Genomic DNA, 23,892 nt, shown 5'->3' on the forward strand with positions numbered 1-23,892 from the left:
TATCATTCTGTGGATATCCTAGACATTTCACCAGGGAAATTAAGATCTTTACTCAGTTTGAGAAGCACCTTACTTGTAAGCAAACCCAGCAGCACACATTATTAAGTGTGCTAGTGAACTGTTACTGAGCACATAATGCAGCATGTAACATTTAGATAACCCCACATGATTAAATGCCAGTTATTCCAAACTATTCCTAAATTTTCTTTCTTCATTCTAAGCTAATTTTCTCAGAAAATGCTATATGCAACAACTAAACTCTACTGTATGCACATATAAACACGCCACTGCTGTCTTGATTTTGAAAATACAGTTCTACTTCACATGTCAGTGAAACTTTGCAGATCACGTCTTCTATTCTAAAGGGAAGATCTGTTAATCTGTCTTGCTGGGTTTTCAGAAGTGTTGAAATGAGACTTAGCAATATTCAAGGTTGTCTTACTTAGCTTTAGTTTTGGGGATGCAACATCATCATCTTCAGCCAAGGGTCCCAGTTCTTTCCTTTTTTCTTTAAGGATCTTTTCCAGCATATGGGCATCATTGTATACCTATTAATCAGTAATCAAAATCAAAACAAGGTTTACTGTGTTTAGTTCAGAACTAGCCTCCAGGAAACATTTAAAAGTTAACTTGAAAAAGCTGAATGCACAATGAAGTACTTGATTAAAAAGAAGGGCTTATTTCTCAAATGTACACCTTTAATAGAGTTATACAGGTAAGCAGAACTGATGAACACCATCTAAATCAGGGAAATAGAAATCCTGAATAAATTATCCAATTAAGCTGCACTTTAATTCCAAAGTCTACAAAACAGCAAGGTGCACTTGTCTTATCAACTTCCTCATCAAACCATTCTGCTGAGAAATGAAAGATCTCCTGAACTAATTGTGATTCCATCAATGTACAAAGGACTAGAACAGTCCTCATGGGTCTTCAAATCAAACTCCGGTGAATGTCACCTCATCATAAAGTCCTGTACAGTAGCTGATCAAGATCCTCATTAGAAATAGCTGGAGGTTTCTTACCACCACTCTGTTCCACAACATCATCCTTGCTGGCTGAGAAACATCACAATATAGAAACACACTACAAAATATTTGTAAATGAAAAGCATTTTCCTTTCAGACTCCTTTTGCTAGGCTGAACAAGTCAGATCTTCTAGTCTGATCTCCCACATTCTCCATTTCCATGAAAACAAAGCTGGTTTCTTGACAACACATCCCTTCTCAGAGGTTCTAAGCTCCAAATCAGATGCTGATAACCGTTCACTGTGCAAATACCTTTAGGTAATTAACTGAGGATGAATAATGAGAATTTAGTAACCAGCTTATTTTTTTAAAACATACTAGGAAACATTCAGCTGACCTTTTTTGTAGTGGAGGACCAAGTTTAGCTAACAGGCAGTAAGTCTAACCTTTGCAAAGGAGCATGTTGCACTTCATGTTTATATAACTACAAACAAAGACGAATTTAAAACGTCAGCAGAAAGTAGTATTTCTATTTCAGTTCAATAAAAATTATCATAAATAATGTGAGTAACAGTCAAAGCTAACCCACCCTAACGTAATTTATATGTCTGCAAAGAAGCAGAGAGGTAAGCGTGACCACAGAATTAAAACAGTACCTGGGAGCCTTCCTCATTATAATGCCTTGCATTTCGGAACATGAGCTTCATGTCTTCAATCATGGCTTCTTCCCCTGCATACTTATCATTGCGGATGTTGTGTTCTATCATTTTCAAGTCCATTGGCTCCAAGATGATTTTATAATAGTCTGGATAGTCCTTTTTGGATGGCTTAACCATAAACAGATCACAGAGCCGTCTGCCTGTGCCAGGTTCTCGAGCTTCCAGAACTGCATTGTACAAGATCTTCATTCGTTGTTTTCGTATATTCTTTTTACTGTTAGATTAAGGAAAAGAATAAAAAAAAGAAAAGAATAAATGTCAGAGGCTCTTTTCCCCATTTCCAACACCAATATCAAAATGATATTATCCTCTACCATGAAAATACAACCACCCAAACACACATGCAAGAAGTTCAACATTTAAGACATAGGTCCACTTGCAAATAATGACATCATCATAACCAGCAGTCTGCTAAATAAACAGGAAACCAACTTTAAGATACAATTTTTCTCTCATTCACCTTGAGTTTAAGTGTTCTACAGAGTAAAACAAATAACTAACCTTCAAAAGTGCAAAGGTCAAAAAGAGCTCTAATCACTTCCAGCTGAAAACAGATCCGTTAGGACTAGGCATCTGAATCCAAGACCTCAGGACCTAGTGCCAACAGGGAAAAAACCCCCAGGCAGTATCTCCATGACTACCTCTGCTGAACACAGAGTATCAAAGACCTGAGCTACTTATCTCAGAGAAATTCTGTATCTTCTTCAGTACCAGATACAAGAAAATAAGGACGTCAAGAATGTAGTAAAAAGAAGGTTCTGAATTGCTTAAATATCTGTCAAACACAGTGAAATGAAGTTACAAGTCATTAATGCTCACCAAAACTACAAACCCAGGTAGAAAATGGCCACATACATGCTAGCACCACAAACTTTTATAGTTATCCTGTGTGTAGCAACTATGGTTGTCTCAAGAAATCTACATGACCTATAAGCAAATCAGGTAAGGGAGAGGAAAGCTTATGTTAATGATGTATAATCTCAGATCAGATACCGTGGCACTTAGAACTGTACTCTCTACAATGCACCTTTAACACAGCTTCCAAATTGCAATCTCTGTAAGACTTACTCAAGCAGTTCTATCTTTAACTATATTAGCTGTAAAGATGAGAACAAAAACTACCTTCATTTGCAGAATGTGCAAAACATCACTGTACAACTTGCTAGAAACCAAACTGCTTCTCAGATTTCCCATCACTTCTATAATATTCCATCATTTCCATCTTTTCCTCCATTTAAAATATGCCTAATACAGCACAGCATCATGCCTCAGATATCTCTTGCCCCTTGCTGAGGTCAGCAAAATAACTAATGAAAATTTATGTCACAACATGTGAGAAAATTCAAAATGTATCTTCTATAGGTTTAAACCTTTTTTTCTACATTATCTTCACTGCTGGAAACTCTTAGTTAGTGGTTCACACAAGCAGATGAGCAATGCCAGAACAGAGATATGCTACCGAATTCCACATTTTAACATGTTTCCAGTTTTAACATTTAGTTCAATGAAAGCAGATAAAGCAAAACCAAAGCAGAAATAGTAAGAAGCCTGCCAATACTCAAGATTCAGGTCATGCATCTGATACATAAAAGGGGACATTCTAACAACTTTCTATGAATTTTGCCTGGGTTATTAGTTTCCTTTTCCAGTCACATTTTGGAATTCCTCAGTGCTTCCCTTCTATTGTCAGCAGCATTTACAATCTTCTTTTACTTCCTATCATCCAGCAAGTGAGACTGATAATAAGGACTGAACTGTCAACCTCAAAAGCATTTTCAGGTTCTCTTCAGGCATGAAGAAAATAAAATCATTTTGATTTCCCTTACATAGGAAGACAACTTTTTCTTTTTCTCCTTTATTGTTCTTAGATGACAAGGCCTGACAGATTTTTTTTTTTAAAGTATTTCAGTATTCTCTTGCACAAGGTGATCAAAAGCAACATGGGGTTAAAAGGACACTGACGACTTGCTTGATTAGGTTAGTATTTCTCTTTGAATCTAAAGTTCACAAAACTAGCAATTTTCATGATTTGTTCCTTCCTGATCTTCACATCACAGGTCTGTCCTACTGTCCCACTACCTTTCTTCTTCCTGCCATCCCTAGACTGTACCACCTCCTAAATCCACGTTAACATTTTATCTCTGCAGATTTTTTATGAGTGTACATTGCTGCAATACTTGACTGCTCGTAAGTGAATCTTTGCTGATGCTCTATTCCACTCCCTTCCTCCCTCCACAACTGCTTTTTACTTTGACAAAACAAAGAACTAAAGATACAGGAAGCTCAAAGTCATGATCAACACCAAAGGAAGATGCTGAATTACAGTTTTACACCATCAGTTGCTACTATTGCAACAATATTACCAAAAGTTGGAACCTGTTTCAAACCATACTATGAGAGCAGACTAGAGAAACCATCCCTTGGTGGAGTGAGATGCATCACCAATATTAATTACACAACAGCTACCCTCTTACAGAATACTTTCCAGAAACCATCACTACTGCTCATTAAAAGAGTATATTTTAAATCACTGTGAATTTTGTTTTCATTACAGTAAATAATCAACCTTTATACTCAGTTTATCTATCTGTCAAATACCCTCTTTGGCCCAGCTGTTGACAGGTAACCAACCAAAGAGTGCAAATTCAGAAGGGAGAGAGAGAAGCAGTCCTCTAACATGAACGATGAAAACTTGTCAAGCAGAGTTCAGGTCATGAAAAATTAAAACGTTATGCCAAATAAAGACATTCATAGACCAGTACTGTAAACTTTCAAAACATTTATTCAACCATACTGTTAACTTTAATTATATTCTGAAATTGCTACCCAAACTACATAAACAGTCATATATTGGAGAAGTAGTAGTAAAGAAATAATAATTGCTAACAACTTGTGAAGACAGTCCACACACCAGGCTAAAAAAAACCCCCCAAAACAAACCACAGATAAAAATCCTGAAATCCACTGACAAGATCACTTAATTCATGCAACTATATTGTCTGTGTCATTTACTGAACCAGTTATGTTGACAACTGCCAACTAATAGGCCTATAGAGGAAAATAAAAGTCAGCAAATAGTACTGAATCAATTAGAACCAACACTTACTGAGGTTAAGTTTCAAAATTACAAATCCTTACACATGCTAAAAACCATGGCTTAATATTCTCTTTAACAAATAAAAGATTTAGCAATCATGGTCTGCAGGAACGACAGAAGTGCATACCTTTTCCTTTTTGAGCTTCCAGTATCAGATGTAGCTGAAGAAATCATACTGTCTCCATCCTCAATGTCATCTCTCCTAGCAAGCTCCTTCTTCTTTGCCTGAAAAAATAACAAATGCCTGAAGCCAAACTCACCGTTGGACATCTCCAGAACAGTATTAAATATCAGAACAGAACAGATGCACAATGAAAGATGCATCTACAGGTTTTGAGACTAAACCATTATCAAAATATTTCCAGTGACATATTTAATGTAAGATGACCAATATAAAACAGCAGTATAATTATTTTTAACTGTCAGAAAAAATTTTGAGGAACAAATTTGAAAACAAAGCCATTACAAACAGCAGTACTTAGCTGGAACGCTTCATGAAATCTGAAGTGTTTTAGCATCCTCCCATTACCTGCAAGTCCTCCCAGATCATCGATTTTCTCACAACTTAATTTGGTTAAGAGTCATAGTAAGGAATAAAAGTGACCAAAAGAAATCACATAAGGCAGCAGATGTGCTGAAGAAAAATCACCCTATGATGCTCTTCATTCCCGTACTTCCCCCAAGCAAGAAAATTCTACTGCAAATACAGGTCTAGTTAAAAATTTTTTGCAAAAATATTCATTGAGAAAATAAACTAATGTGTGAAGTTATATTCTTTTTATTGTTCTACTCCACATACCTGCATAACCTGCTGCATTTTCAGCACTCTTTTATAGATGGCAGAATTGGGAACATTGTAGCGCTTGGCATTTTCAAACATCAAGTTCAGATCAGCCTCCAGCTGATCTAAAGTTTCATATTCATGGTTCTTCAGCTTGGTTCTAACAAAAGAGAAATACCGTATTTCACAAGTTACACACACAAAACAGTTCCTTAACATTTTCATAATAAATCTATATCCAAAGAGCTCTAATTACAGGAATGTGTTTTCTTTTTCTGATGCTGCAGTAACATCTTTCAATTATAACTATGTTAGGGAAACATATCTCCTCTTAAAGAATGACTTTAATAATTCTGAAAGCTGCCTTCTTTAAAGTTGAGCAGACTGCAGTCCTGCTTTCATACAAGATGTGGTACAGATGAGGCAGAAGCACAGCCTGCTCAGACGAATCCAGTACACCTCAGCTGTGACCTGTAGGGCCTGGGTATGATGTTAATCTGATGGGTTTAGCTCCACACAGCCACGAACACTGCCTTTCCTGCACATCAATTCCACTCATCTTCAGTGAGAAACAAAACTGCCCAACACTCCTGTTATCCCCCTTCAACTTTTGCCTTCTCTTAAAGCCGCTTAGTTGTTGAGTGCTGTTATCAGCAAAGTGCATGTCATATGAAAACAGTCAGAAAAGAACTAACGACAAAGAAAAAGTCATTTTTCATATGCTAAGTGGATGAATCAGTGCACTAAGTTTGCCAATAACAATGTGTTTTCTCGTATTTCCCTGCACAAAAGTGGTGGATGTTCTAGCCAACTCTTTTAAACCTTCCAACACCTCATTAAACACAACAGAAAACAGTAATCTGCAACAACACAAAAACCAAACCCTATCATAACTGCAAAATGCAGTCATCCTCCTTCATATCTCCTTTCTCACCCGCTTGCCTGTCACATCCACCAGTTACACACTGCCTTTAAACCTGGTCTGCTTTCTACAGCATCTAGCTGAACATGAGCCTGCCTGATGGGGCATAAGCACTACCACAAACTAAATTTAATATAGTAGCTTTTAGGCCAAAACCTTACCTGCCAGGGTGACCTTACAGCTGAACCAGCAAACAAAGAGTAACAGTGTTCAACTTGTTGTTAAACAGGACTCTTCACTAGTCAGCCAAGGATGAGGAAGTCACAGTTGGACTAAACGTGGCACAGAGCTGAAACTGCTCTAAAAACTACTGAGAAGTGCACACCTGTCTATAAAGCTGTCACGATGGAAATACATTTTGCAGGAGACATCCAACTGACTACATGTTGCCAGGATGGCAGCTACATATGTCTTACTGAAATGTAGTGGATTTTTTCATTTCTTTCAGATCTGAAGAACTAGTGTGTCCTCAAAGACTATAAGAAAAGCAAAAAAAAAAATTTTGGACAAATATCCTAAATGTAAGACGTGGAGAAAATTACTTGTTGCTGTTCTCATTTAAACCAAACCATTTTAGGTTCATGTATCTTTTTTAACACTTTAAGACATCGGTATCATGCAAACCTTTATGCATATTGTTTAGATTATTTTCAATGTTTCCACCAGAAACAACAGATAATTTAAAAGTTTTCCTGTCAGCTTCACTCACTCTGCAATTCCAAATTAAGGAGAGTTACCAATATAATTTTCATTAGATTAGTAAAAAATACAAATATAATAATAATACTACTACACAAAACACACCCACCCACCCTCAAAAGCAAAAGAGTTTGGATGCCACTTAAATTTCCACGAAGAAAAGGCAAAGTCAGCCTCCATTTCTACCTTGTAAAACTCCAGCAACAATTATTTGCATAGGTTAAGGAATATGTGACTGGTATTAAAAAAAGTCAAAACCAAAACAAAAAGCCCATTAAATTCAGGATTATTTTGCCCTAAACCACTAGCATATGATGCACAGGCTTATAACTAATGAGAACATAAACACTGATTCTGTTTCATGCTCTTTGCCACCATCTGGTAACAAACACTACAGGCCACCTTACATCACCTCCAGCTAACCTGAACACTCTCTGGTACAGAAAGCAAAATCTATTGACTAAAATTAATTCCTGTTGACAAGCAATTACAGGACTTCAGCACACAAACACCTATTGGTGTTACAAAAGCTAACACATCATTAAGGGAATACTCAAGAAAACATGGAATAGAAAGGCCTATAAAACTTGAATCAAAAACCCCAACTAATAAGTTCTTATTTATCAAAACCAGCAAAAGTTAGCTTTAATTTTTTCAAAACAGAATTATTTAAGAACATTCTAATTTGGCAAGGCACATAGGGTAATTAAGTGTGTAAACAAGCGATAATTTCCTTGTTTACTGATGTTATTACAGATGTTTGTAAAATAGATTCAAACTTTCAAAAGACTAATGGAAAACAAAAATAATGTCTAAAGGCAATTCTACATCTTAGATAAAGGTACTCAAGTCAGCTAAACTACTTTAGAGATTAAGAACATAAAAAAAAAAATAATCAGCACATGAAAAAAATAAATCAAGAAGAAAGTCCTGTGCAGAAATCAATTAAGGAGCAGCACTGGAGAGAAATGCTCACCAACAGACTTTTTTCTCCCCTTGGATGTAGACCCCATCAGCATAATTTGTTTCCAAGTGACAACTCATACTGACAAATTTGCAGAATAAGGCTCTAACTAAGGATCTAATAAAGTGCATACTACCACAACTGCTTTAGATTTGAATAGTAAATGCTTAAGTCAAATGTCTAATATGTCTCAATGTTTTTTATTGATAAAAACATTTGCTGGAGGGCAAGAAAATCAGAATTCTTAACAACCAAGCTGGGATAAAGTCCTCAGAAGAGGATGAACTGCAGAGTAGATCTTGAAAGTAAGCCAGTCTGCATGCAGTGTTCCTGCTTTTCAACTCCTGGCTCAAATTTTGCTTAAATATTAGTAGCATGTAGTTTATAATCATCCTTGTGCAACTCTGGGATGTTTGCCCTCTGCCAGAGAATTTAAACAAGTTTCGGGAGACTGGACAGCAGGAAGAATAAAAACTGTAAAAGTATCTAGTCTTCCAATTAATTACCAAATTAGAATTACAGAATTGTAAATTCACATTTTGATTGCTGAGGTCTGGATGCAGCTTTCTGAAAGAGTAACCTAAAGGACATCTTAATTGAAGTAATACTTCTTCAATGCAAATTGTTTCTCCCTGTATCGCTTGGTACTACTTGTCTTTATTTGGAGTTGTTCTGCATCCAACTTAAAGCTGAAAGAATCGCAGAAGGTCTAGGATTACACTGACTAAAAATACTCAAGATGAATGACGATATCGCTAATACACCATAGCCAATAGAAAACTCTATATCCTTATCACCTGTAAATTCAGAATCTATGAAGTTACACTGTCAGCATGATACTATAAATCAGATCTACTGTTTAGTAACAGATCCTGATCAATCAAATTCTGTATGTTTAGGGGACAGTTTTATTGAACTGAGGAAAGGGGGAATTTGCCATATCCTTCTGCCTATTGCCAGAACAAGCAAGGCAATAGTGTTTCCTAGGGAATACATCCTGCCTGCAAAAATTTTCTTTTTACAAAGAGAATGCTAAATCCATCCTGTACAATTTCATGATATGGTAAAAGAAATTGGCGACTCTTCATATCAGCAGATCCCAAGCCACATGACACTAACAAATCTGGGATTTGCTTTACCTCTTCTCCCAGAGACAGAGAGGTAGCTCAAGCAGACCCCAGAACTCTACTATCAAATGCTTCACCTAAAAATATACCACTGACTCCACATAGCCTTGTCATCCCACACTAACTCCCATCTGTGTGTATTTAGGCAGTGACCTATGAACATTATAATGCAGCAGATGAACACTGAAGCACCAAAAAGTAGGAAAAACATTCTAAGTTGCCATTAGTCTTAAATATACCATTCTACGTGCGCTGGTTCTCTGCTCTCTTGTGACCCTGTAGAAACAGAATCTTTAGGCTGATGGGAGTAGGCGAGGACCCTGACAATATCTCAGAAGTGAAGAAAAGCAGCCTAATTATATCTTACTCCTTTAAATCTTAACCTAGAGGCAGAAGACAAGAGGAAGAGGAAACACTGTCTTAAAAAAGGAAGGATAAGCTATCATTCAAGTTATCTTATCAGGAAATAAAATCTTGCTTCTATCAGCACTTGCTTATCCACAACCAAATAATCAATGTGCAGGCCACCTGATTTTAAGCTAGCAACTTACATTCACAGCTGTATTCATGAAAGGCCAGACAGCAAAAGTAAAAATCAAGACTTGGCCCATACGGTTTGGAAAGATAGACAACCTCCAAAAACACATATAAAGAATAAAAAATGCACAGGCATAAAAGTAATACTGTTCTAGTCTGCAAATAACTTCCTACCTTACCATCCTCTTCAATGCACTTGATGTCAGTAAACAATAGCATGATTAATTATGAAGTTTATTCACAGAAGTACTTTGAACAGGTTTCACCAGACTCAAACTCAGCAGAACTAAAGTATCGTGACTTTTCTGAATTTAGAATATGAAATGCAGTTTCACAACAAACTTTTTACATGGTTAAAAACAGTTTTCATGTAACATTTCCTTTTATTCAGAAATGGTGAAGTGCTAGTCTTGCCTCTTTGGGAAAAAGCCCAGTAACAAAGAATTCATGCAATCAAGAAAGGCATTTGACAAATATCCTATTGAGGAATGATGGTAGTCTTATAAGGGTCGTTGGGAACCTTGTTAACTTGAACCTGTGATTTTATAAAGGTCTTACATACAATATGCACAGAAAGTACTTGCTAAGGTAGGAAAACTGGTTATACAGACAGATGATTTTAAAAATGTACGATAGTCAAACAAATAATATTAAGTGAAAAAAGGAATGAAAGATCTGCTAAATCTCAGACTAAGTGAAAATTTACAAAGTATTCTAAATATTACAGAGTAATAATTTTCTCTATAGGGAATATTTTCCCAATTGGCTCATTCATAAATTAAGCAAACAGAAACAGTGACATATTATTTTTCCAAAGTAAATGTAATAATAAAATCGTAATGTAAATTTTATTTTTTTAAAATTAAGAACTTAATTTGTAATGGGCTTAAGCTCTGCTATTTAAAAAAAAAAAAAAATTCTCTATAAACCATTCAGGCTTTAACCCAGACAGGATTCTCCCTTACTTCAAGGTAAGTTCCACTCCTTTGTTTGCCATGTTACTAGAAGTTGTTAAATATGCTTGACCAGATGACCACATTTAGTATAGGTGCAACTCAAATAAGTAATAATTAATCCAAACGCAACAAGAGCCACCACAAATCTCACAGTTTCAGAAAAACCTCAACACATGCCAGTGCAGTAAAATGTAACGTTTAGATTAGTGTCAGAGACCACTGTCCAAAAGAATGCACATTCGTAAGATAAATGCATTTCAAATCCTCAAATAGTAGACATCACACAAAACTAAGCATGTTATACACTAGATCCACGCATTTTTTATAAGTTCAACTACAACCGCAGCTTCCTGGAATGCAAGACACCAGGGTGTGCCAATGAAGATACCAATTTCAGTGCCCGTGCACCCACACATGTTTTAGGAGAGAACTGCTGCCAGGGAATTCCCTGGAGCACTTCCCTCCTCTGGTGTAGAAAAGCCTGACCCACTTGCCTTAGGGATCATAGTAACACTGTAAAATTTAATGAGAAGCACAGTTCTTGTAAGTTTGCCAGAATCTAGCACTTATGTACCGGGTAACTGAACATATTCTCCTGCATTATTTCCTGACTATTCCTCCTGTCATTTATAATTACAGAATGACTTTTCACCAGCAATGTTAATTTTGCATAATAACCTCCACACCATGCACTTTTATGACACTCGAAAGTCACAGCCCTCACAGTGTCATGCCTTTCTTTTTAAATAGGGTATTCTTGTTCTACAGCTTAGTGTTTTGTCCTGTTTGAGGCAGAGGAGTCTCATCAGTGTGTGTATGAACATCTGGCAGGAGGGAACGAAGAGGAAGTCAGATTCCTATTAGCTGTGCCTGCTGACAGGGCAAGAGGTAACCAGAACAAACTGAAACACATGAAATTTCACCTGAACACAAGAAAAACATCCCTTTTGTTTTGTTTTTTTTTTAAAAAAAAAAAAACGGTGAGAGAGGTCAAACACTGGCACTGGTAGCCCAGAGAGCTTGTGGATTCTCCACATGTGGAGGTATTCAAAACTGGACTGATACAGGTCTGGGTAACTAGCTCCGGGTGACCCTGCTATAGCCAGGGGTTGGACTGGATGGTCTCGCTTCTGATCTCAGTTATCCTGTGATTCTGTAAAGAGCAAGTCACAAGGGAAGTAACAGAAAATTAAAGCCATCAGCAGGATTATCTCCCACATCCAGGAACAGCTCGGGACCAGCACTCAGCTCAAATGTTCATGACAATTATAATGTACACTGCATTAAAACAAAACATGCCCATACTCTCCCTCCAGAAATCATGTGGTTTTTTTTCAAGGCTTTTCCTGCATTTAACACACACAAACTCCTGAAATACATGACTAGCTCTAAAATTTGCAATGGCTACACATTTCACAGGTCACTCTGGCAGGATAACCTAGGTAGCCAGATGCCAAAGTGAAACAGATATGAGACAGGAATGCTAGGCTTTACTCCAACACCTTCAACCTTTCACTATGACAATTAACTTTTTCTGTCCCCATATGTGAACAGAAGATATGCTTGTTGTATGTACATCTCAAAAAAACCCAAGAAGTACAAAACACAGAAAATGTCCTCAACACCAAAAAAAACCCAAACACCAAAGAAATCCACCCCTGATGAGTGGCAGTTTTGAATAACTAAAGACATTTGAAATATCAGTGAAATCAAGCCAGCTTCAGTTGCCCCTTAAAGCACTTCAATTAAGTACACATATGCATGACGTCAAGGCTTTTTAGGTATAATAAGAAGTAAAGATTATGTGGTAATTTAAAGAACAGTTGAATTTCAGAATTTGCTAAAAGAAGTTGGACTATTATAAATACTGTACTTTAACTTGTGAGCTAGAAACACTGTTTCTAAAAAGATGGTCTGTCTCTTTTTATTTTCTAAGCTCTCAGAAAATAAATAATTTTTTTTCTACAGTTCTTCATACATTTGCATGAAATTGCTGTACTGCTCACATAGCCAGATGCAACCTGCCTACACTGTAAGGAATGCAGAAACAGAGCTGTCTCCCTATGGCAAATTATTTGTCCTATAATTGATATCAAGGATATTTTTAATGGAAGGTTTCTCCCAATTAAAGCCATTTATAGATCATTTAAGCTGATACTCTTTGGTACATTCAGACAAAAAGCTTCCTGACAACTGTCAATGATTTTTCTCAATTTCACCTTTTTTTTTTTTTTCCATCAAGTACATTTTGTGCTTCATTCAAGACAGTACAGCTGTTGGCTTGGAAAAGTAAGTGTCTTAAGACATAAGAAAAAATGCTTTAAAGTCCCTGATGAATAGACAGTGTAGCAGCTCCATACTTGTACCCCAGCACATGCAAAACACCCTTTGACAGGTTAAAAAAAAAAAAAAAAGCAGCTTTGTTACTTTCTGAGTTATTTTTCAACAATTATACCACATCTAGCAGATCAGATTATGGTACAACTAAAATTTATAGACCTATGTATTAGAATGGATTACAAACACGTGAACAATGTTGGGGTCCAGCCCTCACTCACTGAAGCTGGAGAACCAGTGCTCCTGCAGTGTAACCCAGGCAGGGACTGGAGCCCCAGTGGCCACTGGGCACAAGACCAGGGCCACCCGAGGCTGGTCAGTGCCATTAAGGTCTATTAATGCACTCAGGACCCTGACACATATCCATTGTATTAGATTATCTTGGACCACTAAAGAAAGATACTGCTCACTTCTTTTCACTCGAGTTTTTAATCTGACAACTGCACTCTGGCACTTCATGAACTTTTCACAGCTCACAGATTTACAAATGGTGCACTGCTTACTTCAGCCCAGACTAGCTACATCATGAATGAAAAGAATTATTCTCCAGAGTTATACTGTGACCTAGACAAAAGAAACTACCTAGCAATTACTAGTTGTAATTACAAGTGTCTTTCTATAATTCACATTGCTGAAGACTACCAATTTAAGAAACATGGCAGTAAGAGGTAACCAAGCCATCAGGGTCAAGGAAAGGGAATAGCAAGGGGTTCTGCAGAAGCTTTCATCTCTGCAGCCCACCTAGCCTTCAGAATTATCAATATGGCCACATTTCAGGCACATTACAAATGAAACTCCATGGAAAATAAACCAAACAGCATCCATCTATAAAAGACGATCAAAAGACTGATGCAGAACTGAGTTGAAACAAGAAACAATCAAATCTAGAGAAAAGATGGTATATACTGCATTAGGTATCGACAACCCAACCACAGGATAGGATTCTGGAAATAAAAGAAATCCTTGAATAGTCTCCCACCAGATGTAGTTTGCATGCTGTTTTCTTACCTGATCTGCTGCAAGGAAATAGGTGTTTTAATTTGCTGATAATAATCAGGATACTTTTTCTTGGAGGGCAAGTGGAAAAAGGGTTCAGATATGAGCTGGCCTTGATTATTCCGGCAACTTCTAACTGTGTCATAAAGCTGATAAAGAGGATTAGAAGTGTCCATGAAAGAAGTAATGCTCTCGGCTTCAGATTCTCCCTCTTCATAACGAGCAGCAGCTGCACAGAAAGGAAAAATGTGAAACTCAGCAGGACAACTTAGAGTGAGTATTTTTTGGTTGACTTTTCAAATGGATAAAGATCTAAACCAGAAGAAAAGGCAGCCCTCAATCGAGGGTGTTCACTCACTCTCTGGCAGTCAGATGCATACCTCAGAAAAGGACATCACAAATATAACTTATGAGTCTCAAGCTGACAAAACCAGCACTTTTATCTAGGTATTGCAATCTCTCTTATCAGATGAGATCTCAGTTCTGTCACTGGTAATACATCCTTGCCACCTACAAGGGCTGAGAAGTGTTCATGTATGAGACTATGTAACAGGACAATTCAACCACACACTACCTATACAACAGCTATGTCCTTATTTACCCATCAAACCATTAATACTAGTATTTCTGCCAAACACCTTTGTATATTGAACTACTGCCATTCTGCTATCTGACAAGAGCTCACAACCAGAATACAAATTGAAAAACCATGTCTAGAATTCTCAAAGCTGTCTAGCCAGTTAAGCAAAATGGCAAACTAGAAATGAATTTTTGCATATGTATCAAAAAGGTGACTTCAAAATTTCTATAATCCTTTAGACCATATTAATCACAGCTCAGGTAAAAAACGGTGAAGTTTAGCAGAAAAAACTGACACTAAGCCCTGCACCTCTAATATATGCAGCAAAATGAAGGAGAAAAAAATATTTTAGAATTATTATATAATTAGCATAAATGTTTCATAATAAAGTATTTACAAATTTTATAGTAAACTTCTCTAGTTATCTATATGAAGCATATATTATGCTTCAGGATTAGGATGAAAGAAATGCTATGAAGAACTAACATTTACTGCAGATAAAGTTAGGAGAAACATTACATGAGCAACAGAAACACAACAGGAAGGAAAAAAAAAAAAGCTGGTAGTGGAAATACAGGATGGAAAGGAATAAATGGACAATCTTTCCACACCTCTCAGTAACACAAATGATGTAATCTGTACCCTGCATTTAGGCATAACACAAAATCTATGTGGTTCTGCATGTACTAGAGTTAAATTATTCACCCTTTTTTCCCTTTTATGAGTTAAAGTTTGAAGGAAAGCTTGGCAGATGACACACTGGGTAATTCAGTTACACAAAAGACAGTTCTCTAACACTTAAGCCAAGTTTCCAGCTGGCATTTTCATTATTGCTCAGAGGGCTGGCAGTGTTTCAAACTTTCTATCCAAGTTCAGTAAAGACATATTGAAATGATGACAAAGCCAGGGGACACTGACTGCATAACAACATAGTACTATCTTTTTTCCTCTGCTGTCTGACATTCCGGATCTATGTGAATGTATGGGACCTGCCAGACAAGTTAAATACAAGTTAAAACACAAGCAGACCTCAGTAGATGTCCAAACAGATAATGAAGGCGTTCATTACTGATTCACAGAAATCACTCAGAATTATCCTAATTAATTTACCTGTATGCCAATCAGCATCAATTAATGGCCTATCATCTACTACACAGTAGCCAGCAAAGCAGGAGCTGGACAGAGTAACTCAGGTAGAAACAAGAGTCTGGAGGTAGCACTAAGTTTTCCTGTACCTAACATATCAACTCAAACACAAATGCTAACAGCTAAGACAATCCTATCAGGTAAAGTAAGTTTCCGAAATAATTATTCAGGAAAATGTGGTCTTCAGTTTTGTTTACTCAAACAGTTCTGTTCTGAGTGCTCCATCAGAAAGTAAGAAATAGAATATAAAAAGCAGAACAACTTGTTTTTATGAAACAGAAAAAATAAGAAACTAGTCAAGCATATTGCTGTTCTCTGACCTGTGGCAGCCAGCAATAAAGCAGTTCAATGCCTTAAATAAGAAGTGTACTTCCTTTGTATTAAAAGCAGAACACAAAGCACTCCCTAAAATAAAAATCTAAGTAAATTAAACAGGCACTAAAAGTGTTTACATAATAGTGTAATACAGCTATAAACGTTTTCATTATGATGTGTATGTTCTTTAAAAGTGATGTGTCAAACATTATATATTCTTACATATTCAGAAAATGATAGTGTTCTCCTACCATGAAACCTGTTATCTTACGAACTGAAGAATAATGTATTATTCAAATCAGAAGACAGAAAAATCCCTATCTTGCTATGGAACAAACCATGTAATGCAAGATTGTAGATTGTTTAATATGCAGTAGCACCAGGTCCCATATCCCCACCAAGCACATGCTGGCAGTGGAGAGTAACAGTCAGTTATTCCCCTTTCACACAGCTGTTACCACAACAACAGTTAGCAGATACAAAAAAAAAAAACAACAAACCAACACAGTAAACCATAACCACAAAATACATGCCCTTCAACAGTCCCAAACGAAATGTATTTCCTGCTGTTCATTCCATACCGCAGTGACTGTTTCCTAATAAAGGAACAGCTTCGTAATGCAGTGATGTTAAATTGATTTCACTGCAAAAACGTGGAAGCTATCTCATTTACAACTAGAACTGAGTTTTATTATCAGATATAAACACATATACACATGTACTCTTACTCAATGGTGACACAGAAGAGCTAAGAGAAAGTATTTGAATGTATATGAAAGAAAATTAGTCTTTACTCAGATTTGCTTTCAACATTGTCTCCTTTGTGGTTCCAAAGCACCTACACAACAATGAATGCACGAAGTCTAACCAAAAATAAACCAAACCAAAAGCAGCATCCAGTATTAAATCATTGCTAAACTAAATAATAAAAAAAAAAAAATCTGTTTACCTAATGAAATATTTATAAGTAATACATAAATACCATCAATGCCTGTCTTTACAGATTTATAGTGAGGAGCAAGGGAGCTGTAGAAGCTGCTCATGTCCTAGTACATGTGAGCTGGAAATCTACAAGCTCCATCACACCATAACACCCTCTGAAACTGTGAGGATAAACTCCCAAGTTGGAAACCAATATTCACTGCTTAGGCAACTTCTACAATCAAAGAAGCTCATAAAGATCTAGTTCTCTGTATCAAGGAGAAAGTTCTTTTAATGTCCAGTCATGCAGCCTAGTTCTCATAAACAAATGTTAGAGGAAGGAAAAAAGATGAGATACCAAAGCAACTAATGAAAAGATCAGTTGGTTTAAATTAAAATCCTTTTCATCTGGAACCTAAAAGCATAGGAATGTCCAAGCAGTATGTTGGAGGGTCAGAAAAATCTTAAGAGTGACAGAGGTCTGACAAAAATATTGACATTGCCTGTTAAGTGGATGAGATAAAGATAGAAGAGGTTTGACAGCAGCAAGGCAAAAATCTCAGATGCATACGAAAGGCCCTATGAGAATCACTTCAAGAATTTAAATCACATACAGACATAAAAAACTATGCATCTTTACAGAATTACAATTTGCAAAAATAGCATCTAACATTCACACTGAACCAAGCTAATAAACACTCCTCACACCTCCCAGAAAGTAGCTGCTCTGAAGCAATAACTGAACTCGGCTAACCAGAAATAAAAATGCTTTTGCTTGCTGTAAGATCTAAAATGATCCAAAAAATTCTACAGCATATCCATCCACTGGAAAACAGCAGTGAGTACAACTCTATTACCAGGTGTGAAATAAATGCCCCAAAAATATGTACTGAAGAGATGTGTCATTTCACATCAACGCAGAAATAATGTAAACAAAACATAAAACAACAGTATATGTACAAAAGCAGAAACCTGCTCTGAGATTAATGCAGGGAAGTTACTGAGAATGTACTATCAAGACAGGCTAATTTATATAAGACAACCTGTAACAAATTATGACAATACTGAAATATCTGATATAATCCATGTATTACAGCAGAGATGATTGTAGCATAATGCTAAAGCAGCTTATTATGAAACTGAGGATGCTGTATGAACACATGCTTTTTTATGTGTTTTTGTGTTAACATAAAACTTCATACAAGACTTCATGACTGCTAGACTAGATCAGATATTTCTAAATTAAATTCTAACATTTATCTGTCCTTATACCTTGTAAGATTATTTTCAATTTACAAAAAACCCACAAAACTAACAGGCACTTAGAAGACCCAATAGCACAAGAGAGAAAGAGAGAACAAGCCAGTGTGAAGGAGATTTCTCTCAAACAACTGCAGCACTGTAAATCTCTTTTACTGAAAGGAGTACCCAATGTCTCCTGCAGCGTCTCCTCTTCTGTTTCATTTTAGAAGTAATAAAAACAAGCCACAGTTTCCTAAAGCTTGGATATGCATAGTTGGAAACACAAACACTAAATATAAAACAAACATGCAAGCAAGTTTGGCCTACCCTATCTTATCAGCCGTACATTTATAAATTCATACTTAAGAGGAAACAGAGATTGCATTTAACAGAATTACATGCTGGGTTTGGAAACAGTGCAAAATATTTTTGAAATAAAGATATTTGAATGTATAAGGAGCTCTACAGTTTTGCTTATTCCAAACATTTTAATTAAAGAAAATAAATAGAGAAACTGCATTTCAGTTCCTACCAGCCAAAGCTGCATCCTCATCACTTTCTGATCCATACTGCAAAGCCATGGTTATTGCTGATAAACGATCCCCTTGGGCTGATCTTTTGTTACTGTGAAAAAGTAAAAAAAAAAAAAAAAAAATTTAAAAAAAGAGAAAATGTTTATCATGTTAACCAACCCAGAGTGTGTCAGTAAACAAGTGAAGCTGACGATGGCTGCCTACACTATCAGGAATACATACATGACTATGCAAGAAAAGACTGGAGCCCTTAACAAGAGACCCATGAGTTTGCCTCTAAAGAGATGGTCCATCAAACTAAAAAACTGGACACACAGAAAGCTAGAGCTCAAGCTAGCTATCTTCTGTCATATTTTCAATACTTATTTGATTTACTAGGGGAGAAGGGGGATGATATCAAGTCCCTCCCAATTAATAACTTTGTTATTTGATCTTGTCTACATGAATTCAGCTGTAAGATGTACATGCTATCTCCTCCATACCTCCAACCCCGCCTTAGGCATTTTCAGCACACAGAGTGCCTGTGTGTGAAGTAGCTTCCTCTGCTTTCTAGGTGGAGTAAACCAGCATCCATGCTGGCTACGTTGTCACTGACTTCAGCATCCCTCGCTTCCTCCCTTTTGTCCCAAACCTGGGGCACAGCGTTTCATACCTACACTGTAGGCTATGCCTGGCAATCTCTGCTTTTTTACTAGGTCAGCTCTTAGGCACCCCCAGCAATGGGCTCAGCCTTGCCCTGTGGGAGCAGACTGCAAAAAAGCAGAATGCGTTGGTTAAAATGACACCAACTCTGTACTACAAATGCTCAATCCCTTCAGGACCCTCACAGCTGAAGTTCAGACTACACACGCAGGGAATTAACCAGGAGTCGTAGTGTTTCAAGATGGTAACCCAGAGACTCTAGACACGAGACTTTTGCTAGGTACCAAAAGTCTCAACTGATGACTGAAAGAACAAATGGGAAAGCCTCCAGTGAACCAGTCTACTCAGCAAGTTTGCCATAAATGCATCCTAAATGCAATACTTCCTTTTTAGAGGCTTCATTGTTTTCTGTCATCCATCTCTTAATTACTTAGTTCTACTTACTGCTTTTTAGTCTCCAAATATAATTTTTCAGGTCTACAGTATATTTCCATGGATTTTTTCACCTGCTCTATTTTGTAACGAAGCTTAATATACTGTTCTTCAGAACATTTCTAAGGAAATAATTGCATAGAGTATTTCATGACAGGTGTTTTGAAATGTTAAAAATAAAATCAAACATGGAAGAGTAATTACGGCAAAATAACTTATTAAATCATACTTAATAGATATTTGACTGAAATATATTTGAATCGCAAAAGCATTTGCGTCAATATTGAAGAGCACTCTCAACTCAAACAAAACCAAACCCAAATCCAAAAACCACCCGTATTTTAGCATTTCCTTATTATGACAACCCAGCTTTTCCTCCAAGTCCATAATTTACTTACCGGTAATATTTGTTAGAAGAATTTCTCTCATCACCAACACTGCCTTTACCCTGTGAGGAAGGACCTGTCAGCTTGGAAGCAGTCAAATTTGATGGAGTCCTTAAGGCAGAAGAGACAAGCCAAGGAAATGGGAAAAAAAGAGGCCCACCTTAGACCCAAGAAAAGATGCAGCAAGGATAAAGCTTTTTACAGAATTACTTTGATAGATCAGCCAAAAGGTTCAGAGACAGATATAAAATGTAAAGTAATACTAAGATACATGTAGTGACCCAGCATTAATATTGATTTTGTTTATAGAGTCAGAGGAAGGTCACATTTAGATTAAGGATTAAAAGCTATACACATAGCGCAGCTTACAATAGCAGTAAAAGCAGTCAACAAAATATTCCTCAGCATCCAGATGAAGCTAATCATACAGATCCAATCATGTTTTATCAATACATAACAAAATCACTGTGAAGTTGCTTGAGAGTGCATAATGTCAAGCAACTTTATTTTGCCACTTTATTTAAGGGAGGACAGTTAAATGCACCAACAAAGAGCAATTTATTATGGCAAAGGATACAATGTGCTCTGCAATAGAAAAGCATGATTTCAGACACAGAGGCAACATGTCTGTAGAACTCAGGTTAGTAGCATTATGATGAATTTGAGCCTGATCTATCAATGACAAAGAAAACCAGATACAAATTCTGAAGAAAAATATAGTATGTAGTCTTTAAATGAATTTATGGGGAGTATTTTACCTAAATCAGCAATAGGTAAAGGATACCCCCATTTGAGACAATTAAGCTGTTAGGAATTATGAATTTAAATACAGTATAATGATTCTGTGATGCAGATTAGGCAGAAAGAAATGAAGAAAGAATAATGGTTCAATAAAAGAAGCAACCAGTGAAATGCAGAACAACTGGTGAAAGGTTTGCTTTTTATGATACCTTTCTCTCACCCCCAGATTTTGGCATTCAGCCTGCTTCAGGCATTGTAATTTTTTTTTGCCAAGTTAGAGAAACAAAGAAGGGAGCTGTCAATTATTCTGACATTCAGATTACTTCAGGATTTGTAGGTCTATTGAAAACACAGTACATAAGAGAACATCTAGAATAAGGTAGCTGAGAAGTGGAAATGGGTTGGCAGTGCAAGAGAGGAATTCAACTAACAAATATCAGTGTGATTTATCTGTCATCCCTTCTTATGCAAACAGCTTTATTTTGAAGAAAAAGGGTTAAGCCTCAAAATTAAACATCATACACACACACACATGTGACATCCTGAACTTCACCAAAGGCCAATACAGTGAGAAAAATAAAATAAAATAATTTAATTAGAAAACTTCTACACTTATATGTAATTCTAGTTGCTGCAAAGCAAACAATATGTATGTTCAGTTTCTGCAGAATCAAGGTCTTCTGGCACTACACATACTTTTAAGAAGGAAAATTATTAAAATGTGTCGAGAATTACTCCCTAACAGTACTTCTGCTGTTATATTTTTACATGCTCCAACAGTGATTCACCCAAAGATGGGAAGTATGCTAACACTGAACAAATGAACCAGAAAAAACACTACACAGGTTGAATGCCTCAAAGCACCACATAGTAAAAATCAATCAGGTAACTTCCACTTCTTTCATACATAATAATCCTAATCAATACTTTTAATACTGGCACCATCTACACATTTTTCAGACAACAAAAAAATTTAAATTGCCTTTCAGTAAAGTAAGGGAATGCTAGTGTTTTCAGCTGTACCATACAAACCATTGCAGGAAATGACAGAACTTATTTTCCAGCATCAAATACCAGTAAACAGCTCAAATACAAAAAGAGAGTCCAACTTGTAAAAAGTCTGATAACTCCTTGGATGACTTGCAAAACATTGCTTTATTAACGGCTCATACTGGCAAGTAATATCTAAACCTCGTAAGTACTCATAAGTACTCTTCTCATATAAACTTTTTACTTAAATAAAAAGTTTATACAAGAAGAAATCTAATCGCATTTCAGATAAGAAACATCCAAAATGACTGCTTCACTTCTCTGTACACTATGGATTTTCACAGGAAGAAAATGCTGTTTCCTAAATAAAACCACTCCATCTAACAAACAGAGCTATCAGCAGTGTTTTATACCTGCCTATTTAAGACCTGTGCTTCACTGATTAGTAAGTCTAGATCTTCACTGATCTCTTTTCATAGCTAGAAATTTGTTTTCAAACAAAAGTTTATATAATGTGGACTTCCCTATAAATATATTTGCCCGAGATCTTGTTCCTATGTTTCTGCCACTACCTAACATTGAGCTCTCACGTTTCAGCTCCTAACAAGGTTTAAGAATACCCAGCATAAAGCAAAGCACAACAAACCACCACGTTCCTCACTATTCCTTTTATTAACTTATTAACACATGGTGGAAGTTGGCCACAGTTTAAGCTATGAAAGATTGACTGACACCGTTTTTCATAATCAAGTACATCACAGAAATATTTCACCACAGAAGTAATTCAATAAAAAGTTTTCTTCCAAAAACTATCTTATGATTTATAACTTCTAAAACAACAACAAAGTTTTCAAGCAATTATTTCCCGTTGTATTCTCCACAGCAAAATTAAGGGAATGTCTATAGACATTTTTATATGAGATAAGAAGAACTCTATTTGCAGTACCTGATTCGGAGACTTGACTTGGCCAATTCACTGTGTTCGATTTCAGCCTTTTTCATATTAAATATTTTTTTAATCGCATTTGCATCCTGTCAATTAAAAGAATATTTTGTTTAATGTTGAAAGTGAAGACTGTTATATCAGGTATATCCATCTATCTAAAAAAAAAAATGAAGGGGTTTTTACATTCAGGTATAAAACAACTTTGCATGAGCAATGAAGCAAAGAACAGAGCCTGCCTGAAATACACCCACACTAGACTGTAAAAACTGAATAGAACAGCTGAGTAGCTTCAAGCTCATTTTTTGTCACATTCTTTAAAAAAAAAAAAAAAAATTAAAATCTACAATTTGTAAATATACCTGAATACTGCTTTGAACTAAACAAGCAAATGAGTTTCTATGCCTTCGTAATCAAAAAGTTACTAGTATTACTGAGCTTTACAATGCTTGCTCTCACTATACACCCGTGGAATCAATATTCAGAGTTAACAGTTCACAAAATCAAGATTACAAGTTTTGAGTGGGGTTGCAAGTGTGAGTAAGGTTGCTAGGAACTGAAACTACAATCCAAACAAAAGTGCAATTGTAAAAGTCCAAGAACCACTTACATAATAGTGTTATACATATACAAGGTGTCTCACTACAAAGCCCTTAAAAACTGATCACACAAAAGAATAATTTACCACTGAAATTCTCTTACTTCCAGAGTACATGGAAACAGCAATGTGATAACTTGTACAAAAAATGCTGGTGAACTAAGTATGAAAAAGTTAGGAAGTGCAATCTGGTCACAAAAATATGGCTAAAAGAAAGATGATCTTCAAAAACTATGAAAAGAAGGGATGACTCTGGTTTTGAAGCTTATGATAAACCAACAGTTCCTGCCATCTGGAAGGAGATAACAGTCAAGTATTAC

General features: G+C 36.3%; 1 protein-coding gene across 12 annotated transcripts in view; it reads right to left on the minus strand.

Moving 5' to 3' along the window:
• PBRM1 (polybromo 1) overlaps positions 1-23,892 on the minus strand; it is a 59,869-nt gene that overhangs the window by 28,950 nt on the left and 7,027 nt on the right. For 8 of the 12 annotated variants that reach the window (XM_026857299.1, XM_026857291.1, XM_026857297.1 and 5 more), the window contains exons 9-16: positions 22,978-23,063; positions 20,313-20,411; positions 18,840-18,931; positions 14,116-14,332; positions 5,584-5,725; positions 4,912-5,009; positions 1,625-1,901; positions 443-548 (exon numbers count right to left, since the gene is read on the minus strand). In XM_026857299.1, the coding sequence (XP_026713100.1) occupies positions 443-548; positions 1,625-1,901; positions 4,912-5,009; positions 5,584-5,725; positions 14,116-14,332; positions 18,840-18,931; positions 20,313-20,411; positions 22,978-23,063 (1,117 nt within the window). The remainder of the gene's footprint in view (positions 1-442; positions 549-1,624; positions 1,902-4,911; positions 5,010-5,583; positions 5,726-14,115; positions 14,333-18,839; positions 18,932-20,312; positions 20,412-22,977; positions 23,064-23,892) is intronic. The other 4 variants (XM_026857302.1, XM_026857295.1, XM_026857296.1 and 1 more) reach the window with 1 other exon arrangement.

The sequence above is a fragment of the Athene cunicularia genome (assembly GCF_003259725.1).
Source record: "Athene cunicularia isolate RWA chromosome 12 unlocalized genomic scaffold, athCun1 chr12_part1, whole genome shotgun sequence".
Classification (NCBI taxonomy): domain Eukaryota; kingdom Metazoa; phylum Chordata; class Aves; order Strigiformes; family Strigidae; genus Athene; species Athene cunicularia.